At 46.4% G+C, this 8,569-nt stretch overlaps 1 protein-coding gene across 1 annotated transcript; it reads right to left on the bottom strand.

The window, feature by feature from the left end:
• Positions 1-1,986: 1,986 nt before the first annotated feature.
• LOC127306696 (probable methyltransferase PMT15) lies at positions 1,987-5,765 on the bottom strand. Its single transcript, XM_051337388.2, has 6 exons — positions 4,934-5,765; positions 3,695-3,905; positions 3,304-3,607; positions 2,798-3,199; positions 2,562-2,639; positions 1,987-2,448 (listed from the first exon to the last, which is right to left on the bottom strand). The coding sequence occupies exons 1-6, from the start codon at positions 5,642-5,644 to the stop codon at positions 2,226-2,228; spliced, it is 1,929 nt and encodes a 642-aa protein (XP_051193348.1). The 5' UTR covers positions 5,645-5,765; the 3' UTR covers positions 1,987-2,225.
• Positions 5,766-8,569: the final 2,804 nt, after the last annotated feature.

The following is an 8,569-nucleotide window of genomic DNA, read 5'->3' as shown; positions in this document are numbered from 1 at the left end:
CTAACACTGAATCTGAGATGAAGGGGTGGTGTTCTTTATGGAAAACCTCGGTTCCTTCCAAAATCAGAGTAATTCTATGGAGATTGGCCCAACAGTCTCTACCAACTGCTGATCTTCTGGAGCATCGAAATATGGCTAGAGCTAGCACATATTTGTTGCTTGGGGCTGTCGAATCTTAGCGACATTCACTAATTGAATGCAATATGGCCAATAGTGTATGGATGGTGTCTAATGATCTTATGGTGGAGCATATGATTGCATGTGGAGAAGCGAATGCAAAGAACTGGTTATTTCACCTATTGGAGACATTGCCACATGATCAACTTACTCGATTGTCTGTCAGATTGTGGACAATTTGGACGGCAAGAAGAAAGGCCATTCACGGGGATATCTTGTAGAGATCCTTATCGACCCATGGTTTTATCACCGCCTTCCTTGATGAACTAAAGAGTTTAGCCAATGGGAAAACTCAGTCCGCTACCATTGCTCAAGCGCCATCATGTGGAGTCCAAGCCAGATGGATACATCCTCATACAGCTATGCCAAAGATCAATGTAGATGCCACTATATCGAAATCAACTGCAAAAGGTGTAGCGGTGGCCTTCTGTCGGGACAGCCATGGCGTGTACCTGGGTGCCTCTGCAATAGTCTTTAATGAAATTACCGACCTAGCAATTATGGAAGCTCTTGGGAAGTCTTGCATTAGCTGACGATCTTGGCCTCACGCGATTTCATGTTGCATCGGATTGCAAGCAAGTGGTGACTGATATAGGGGAAGTAAGCCTAGGCAAATATGGTGTTGTTATTACTGAGATTAAGTCAAGGACTGCACGGTTTCTAGAGTGTAGTTTCGTCTTTGAAAGAAGGGCTCATAATTATGGAGCTCACAACCTAGCTCGACACGTTCTTACTCACGACGCTGGCCACCACTTGTGGCTGGACATATTACTCTATAAACATTCCAATAAACCTCGTTGTCAATGAATGAAGTCTAGCTGGTTGTCTCAAAAAAAAAAACTGTTCATGCTACTGACTTTGCCCTCCATGTTCCTAAAGAAATTGACCTGGGAAGAATTGTAGTTAGGTTTTGTCGATAGAGTGGTCAAAGGAAACCTCGGATCATGCGAACGCATGGAAGCTTGAAGCAACCAGGAAATGTCTCAGCTCTTGCTGGTACTAGGATAGTTGCATGTAGTTCGCACATAGTGAACTACGTACTCACCTTTGTGCAATTTGCAATCCAGACTTTGATTAGATAATTAGTCATCATGCAAGTGGAGTTTATTTTATCCACAAATAATTTTCCGACTTCTCCCGTCGAAATTGCTACTTGCCCTGGCTTTATTGCCCTGTTTACAGACTGTCGAGTTGTCGGAATATTATAATTTCGAAATATTGGCCATCCCAATTATTGTGGTGCAATCACAAATGGGTCGAATTGGAAGATCAAGCTCATATCATGTCTGTTCGACAATGTCTATGGGCCCGAAAAAGGCAGCCCAAATAAATCTGCAACTACCGGACAGTAAAAGTAGTTCCAATCAGGACTATCACCTGTTCATGTACTGCAAAAACTGTTGGTCTTACTGTTCGAACATGCATCATTCAACAGTTTAGCTGCGAGTGTTCGGACACTTCTCCTTGTCCAAATTGTGTGGGCATGGAGCATGGACCATGTGGAAAGTTTCAGATCGGATTATTTGGACTTTAGAGGGGTCTCCTGGTCTGTCAAAATGTCTGTATCAATTCAATTCATGACCCAATTATCCACCGGCGTTTGTTCCTTTGCTCCTTTCTAGTTTCCGGGACCGGTCCCGTTTTGTCCCCGCTCATGCATCCTAACCCATGGGCTCGCACAGTTGCGAGATCCACCGAAAACAGGTCATGAAGAAATCCTGAATCCAATGTTGCTCAACGGTTAACTTCACTAGATTTACTGGTCACAAAGCTTGCAAGAGGATTGCACGATGAAATTTGCATCTTAAATAGCTCGCAAACAATAATTCTATTTACCACTTGACGCAATTTGGCCATCAAGTGACAATCTATCCAGACAAATCATGTCCTGTTTTACAACTTACTAGAGACGGATTTCCTATATGAAAAGAAAGAGCATTCAGAAATAGTACATGAAGCTAGAAATGCCGACCCAATTGTGAGATCATCTGCGCAACAATGTTCTTATCAGTTATGAGCATGTAGAAATACTATATATTCTACTAGTGCTATTGATCTCGGTCCTTGGCAGTCCAATATGTCTTCGCAACCAGGAGGACCTTCTCCCTGACAAGCGGGCCGTCTTCGTGGTCGACGATTTGGCTGTCCCACCTCATCCCGTCGGCAACGCTCTTGATCTTGACGAGCATGTCCACATCGTCTCTGATGATCACCGTGCCCTCGGGCCTCAGGATCCTGTCCATCTCCAAGAGGATGATGTCCATCTCACACCTTGCAGAGTTACAGTTTGGTCAGACAGGGTGAAAACCGTTAGGCTACCTCAGTCATCAGATATTCTATTCTCCAAATTACAGGGGACTTCTGATGCAACCTATGGATGTTACCTGTTCTTGTACAGCGTGAAGACGGAGTCGGCGTGGATGAGATCGTAGGTCCGCGGGTAAGTGGAGGTGCCCTCGCACCTGCAGCAGCGAATTAATGGAACCAGATCAGGAACCGCTCATCGAAAAGACATGCCACCGACGCACCGCTGTGATCACTGTGATAATAGAACAGAAGGACCATGCATGTAGTACGACGATGGGCGTGCCCGGTACGAGAGGACGACTGTACAACTCACCAGTCCTGGTAGCTTCCGATGAGGCCGCGCTCGTAGATCACGCCAAGCGCTGCGCTGGAGTTCCCCACCGTCGGGGCCATGTTCATGACCCACAGAGGGTAATTCGCCATCGCCAGCGCTGCCGCGAAGCCGCCGAGGCGCGCGTTCATGTCGAGCACGTTACGGTACCGTCCTTTCTGCTCGAACTGGTTGATCACCGCCCTGTAGTGGCGAACCCGCTTCTTCCACAGCTCGGTGTCCTGCAGGAACGCCTTGGCTGTGACGCCCTTGAGGCTTCCCACGGAGATCCTGGGCGGCACGGCGGTGAGCCTCTGCGGCCACTTCTGCACCGCGCCACCGGCGACCTCGCTCCTGCCTGAGACCTCCGGGAGCGGCGTCACGCAGGCCTCCATCTTGTCGTACCTACATATGCAGTGCAATAAACCAATTACAGCGATGCAACGTGTACCTGAATTCAACCACTGGACAATGACACGATCGATGTAGACATGTAGTGCTCTGGTTACCATGCTGCGTCGGCATTTTTACGGGAGCAGAAAGGCGGGGACTTGGCGGCGGCCTTCTTCCGGGAGGCCTTGCAGCCGACGTGGTTGGCAGGTTTCTGCCAGACGGCGATATCGCCGGCCTCCTTGATCTTGGTCCAGCAGAGGCTCCGGGCGACGGCCTCGATGGCCTCCTGCTCGGCGTTGAGGTCCTCCTTGCTTCTCTCCCACCCTTTCCAGTACTTCTTCCAGTTGATCGGCGGCCCGGAGAGGATCCAGTACCCTCCGGGGCGCAGGACGCGGTCGACCTCCATCAGGTACAGCCCATCTGCACGCTCACGGTAGATGCATGATGAGTGACCACTGGCTGACTGACCAGAGGAAGAATTATTGTTTCTCGATCAGATGAGGATACCGTAGAGGTGCCAGGGGATGAGGCAGCGGGAGCAGTGCGCCATGTCGAAGGCGCGCGCCGGGTAGGTCAGGCGGTTGGAGGCGAGGACACCGATCATGGCGGGCACGCCGCGCTCCAGCGCGAACTGCACCTGCGCCTCGTGTGAGTCCCGCGGAGCGAAGGACATGGCCAGGATGTCGCGGGACAGCAGGTACGCGCCCCAGCTCGCCACCTGCACCACACGGCCGCCGACGCATCAGCCAACAATGCTTGCGACCGGAGAGAAAGAAGACAGTACAATCTACCATTTCCATGCGACTACAGAATCAAAACTCAAAAGCAGAAAGTTCTGTCCTACAATACCAAAATTACTTCAAGAAGGTAGTGTACTACCAAAGTTCAGATGAATGTGCGTATCTGGTCAGTCAGTGCACTGTGCACGTGATGAAGGCTGCAGATATGATTTTTCAGGGAAAACATCTACTATGCCAAATACAGTACTCCTGGTATTTAGTAGTGAAGTGATTGTTATCGTCACTGGAAAAACTTTCTACTTTGCGTTTGAATCTGGCGGCAGTGCCCATGAATCATCAATGATTGAGTAGGAAAAAACATCAAGGTTCTTTTGTCAACAACGCTGTAGCACCGACTGACAAGTGACAAGCAAACTTTACAATTCACTCGTGCTGTTTCAGCTCCGTATCACAGAGCCACCAACTGAAGTTAAGTGACGAGCTGATTTTCCATTTCACTTGTGCTGTTTCAGTTCACAAAAACACTAACCAGCGCAGATTTTAAGCCGGAATTACTTCACGTACAGTTTTTGAGCTGTACTAGCTGTAGCCATAGTCGCCAAATTCTCCGGTTTGGGTGAAAATCCACCCAATTCAAATATTCAATGAGAATATGAGATGCTTAAATATGTCAGACATGCACGGTGCTGCTAAACCAGTCGGTGCTAAATTGAAAATTGTGCATGACTGACAAAAGCCAGTGGGTTCCAAAAATTGAAAATTGTGCTAGTATGACGACTAATTAAATCCTCTCATATAATATCTGCCGACATTCTGCAGATTGTACTCTGTAGTGCTACTACCCCTTTTGACCCCTGGTGACCAAGAGGTATCCCCTTTCTTCACTAATCCAAGTACCAAAGTACTGTAACTTTTTGAATCACACACAAACTAGTATGCCGCTGTGACAGCAATTCATTCTCTGAACCAGAAGAAATTCGAGAAATTTGTAGAGCAGGAGACTCACCCCGCAGCCGGTGTCGAGCGCGGTGCGGATGGAGCCGTCGTGGAGCGGGATGAGCTTGCCAATGTCGTCGATGTATGCGTCGGCGCCGTGGGGGAACATGGTCCCGCCGCCGGGGAAGCGGAGCTTGTCCCCGTCGACGCGGATCCAGTTCTGCACCGCCTTCTCGACGGTGAGCTCCTTGTGCGGCACGTTGGCGAACCAGGCGACGTCGCGGCTGGCGGGCCACGGGAACGGGTTGCGGTACCCGGCGGGCGCGGGCACGAGGCAGCGCAGCCGCTCGCGCGGCGAGGGGCAGTGGCGCTCCCGGTACACCAGCCGGTCCCGCGGGTACCGCAGGGACCGCTTCACGTCCTCGCACGGCGTGTACTCGGAGTACTCGACGGGGCAGGCCGGGTACCTCCGCGGCGCGGCGGAGGACGCGGACGAGGCGGCCTTGGACGCGGCGGGGTCGGCCGCCGCCGCGTGGTGCGCGGAGAAGTCGAGGGACGGGGTGGAGGGTGTGAGGGTGGTGGTGCAGGTGATGTCGGTGGCGATGGAGACGGAGCGGGGGCTGGGGGAGGAGAAGGGGAGGCCGCCGCCGTGTTGCCAGGCGCCCAGGAGGTAGGAGGCGGAGCAGAGGAGGGCGACGGCGGCGAGGGGCAGGAAGAGGGAGCGCCGGGCGGCGGAGTGGGCCGGGGATATGTGCAGCTTGGTGGCCGAGCGGACCCCCATTGCCTTGGCCTTGGCCGTCGTGCTTCCCGCCCGGAGCCTGGACTGGAACTGGAGGAGTGCTCAGTGCTGAGTGTTCTCTCTTCTCTGGCTTGGTCAGTGTGCAGTGTGGGTCACTGAGCTGGTAGCTTGCCGTTAGGTAGTGGGGCGTGAATGAATGCCGCGTTGGATTAGCTCGACGGTGTGTGTTTGATTAGACCATGTCTACCAGATTCGAAAAGTCTATACCAGGAACATAACCCCGTTTTTGCAGCTTAGAAATAAGAAAAAGGAAATCTATTTGTCTATCTATTATATACTAAAATAAAAATAAGAATGTTTAATAGAAACGTCACGTTAATCCATATCATCTAAATTATTGTGATAGTTAGATCTAAAATTTACGTCTAGGATTTAATAAAATAATCTTGGTTAAACTATCATGTACCAGTTTGACACATACCATGTCAATTGTCGGTACCTCCACGTGCTATCTAGATACATAGTTTTTCTTTTCTTTTTTACTTGGCCAGACATAGGGATGGTAGCTTCAAGAGATATGGTGTTTGGTGTTCTTTTTCTTTTTAAACGGACCTATGCATGCGAAGATTAGAGTTTTATCCTTGCACGTTATCATCATATATTTTTTGAACAAAGATACCTTAAAAACCCATCGTTAAACACGTACTTACCTAGGACACTACACGCATGGATGCATCACTGCTTTGGCCAGAACGTGAAAGTTATCAACAACAAAAGAACTGAAACATGGTAGATTATTAAATCTTCTATTATTATTATTATTATTATTATTATTATTATTATTATTTTCTTTTAATTATTATTATTATTATTATTATTATTATCTACTAAAATCATTATATGAAATTAAAGGAGAGACACCATGTTAGTCCACATCACCTAAATTATTTTAGTAGTTAGATCTAAAACTTATGACGACGATATTCACACAAGTAGCTAGGCGTACATGATTTGTATATACAATGCTCAAACTACATCAATCTCGGTAAATAAAATTTGAAATCTAAATGTTAATACCCAAAATTTTAAAATAGTACAAAATATGAGGACACAGTCTAAATAGATTTACGCAAGGATACACTCCCGACTACACGCACATGAACGTCCATATACAAATACTCAAAGTGCATCTAAATTTGCTAATTAAACTTCAAAATCTTAAATTTGGTACTTAAATTTTGAAAACGATACAAAATAATAGGACACGGTCCAAAATATTTACGCCAAGCTATACTACCGGCTACGCGTACATGAGCATGCATATAAAAAAATACTTCAAGCACATCTATATTGCTAATTAAAATTCCGAATCTAAAAAGTGATATCCAAATTTGGAAAACAGTACAAAATATTAGGACATGATCTGAATATTTTGACACCAGGCTACACTAACGGTGATACATACACGAGCATGTATAAACAAATACTCGGAATACATCAATATTGCTAATTAAAATTTAAAATAAAAATTGATATCCAAGTTTTAGAAACTCTATAAAATACTAGGACATGGTCGGAACATTTGTATGCAAGGCTATACCTTCGGCTTCGCGTACATGAGCATGTATATAAAGAGATTCGAAATACATCGATATTGCTAATTACAATTTGATATCTAAAAATTGATAGGAAAATTTTGAAGAAAATAACTTGACAGGATCCCAATAAATTCTTCCCAGGCTTTACCGTGAGTTATGCGTACATGACCGTGTAACTTCGGTGGAGTTGTAATATTTATATGCAAGATATCTTTGGTGGTTACAGAATCATATCATTTCTCATTGGTATAATATGAATATATATTATTGCATATAATGAGACAGAAAACTAACAAAATAGCTAACAAGTGAAGATGTTGCCCTCGCATTTGCGAGGGCCACCTTGCTATTTATAAAATAAAAATAAAATAATACAGCCAGCTCCCTCGAAATTGACCCCGCAAACCCCGTATACCCAGTTTCTAACCCAAAATTTCCAGCTCCCTGATAGAGGAAAATAAATAATGCTACACTTACGGTGAGAGGGCTTACGAATTTTTTTTACGGGATTAGGTGTCATCCAAATATTTGCGTGCGAAACTTATTTGCAACAGAACCACTGAACCAGGAGTTCCTTCCAATGATTTGGCTCCACGTACTCCAGTAAAAAAAAATCCGTAAGGTCTCTCCTGTCAGTGTAGCATTGTTGGCAGAGAATTGTTGGCCGGATGTAAGTTTTCACCCAACTGTCACCGGATGCATGTCGGCCTTTTCAGAGTTCGGATAAATTCGTCCAAATTCCGCCTTTTTCTGATATAGACTATTGTTTTCGGCAAAGTTATCCCATCGTTGGATTCCCATACGCGTGCGTGGGAATGCGAGCATGCGGGCACGAGCATGAAGTGTGCGCGGCCGGGCTAGGAGCGGTGCTTGCACGCCGAGGCTAGGGATAGGAGAGGGTGGTGGTCGAGTGGGCTGGTGGCAGCACTAGGGGTGAGAAGGGAGCATATACGATCAAATATTAGTGAAACCGTATTTGCGACCATATTTTTCTTGGATTCAGATCCGGAGCGGATATTGTGCAGATGTAAATACGGAATTTGAGCTTACCAAGTTACAAATAAATTTTTTTTTGGTTGGATGGTGCTTCAGAATTGGAATGTGATATATTACATACTTTGTACTACTTACTCTAAATTAACTTACTTTCAAATAGGATTGACATATTAGGGAAATAGACATAGGTAGCCAATTTTGGGCCTTGCAGAGTCTATATATGTTAGTGTGCTAAGGTATGATGCATTAGTTGATGGATATATTTATGCCCCGAAGAGATTATAATGATGATATTTCAAAACTATCTCGAGTTGAGAAAAGTATCTTTGACTTCACGGAGAAGGGGGTGTTTGATGTCATCTCTTAAATGGAA

The sequence above is a fragment of the Lolium perenne genome, chromosome 6 (assembly GCF_019359855.2).
Source record: "Lolium perenne isolate Kyuss_39 chromosome 6, Kyuss_2.0, whole genome shotgun sequence".
Taxonomy (NCBI): Eukaryota; Viridiplantae; Streptophyta; class Magnoliopsida; order Poales; family Poaceae; genus Lolium; species Lolium perenne.
The sequence above is the reverse complement of the archived record's forward strand: the minus strand, read 5'-3'. Positions and strand labels throughout refer to the sequence as shown.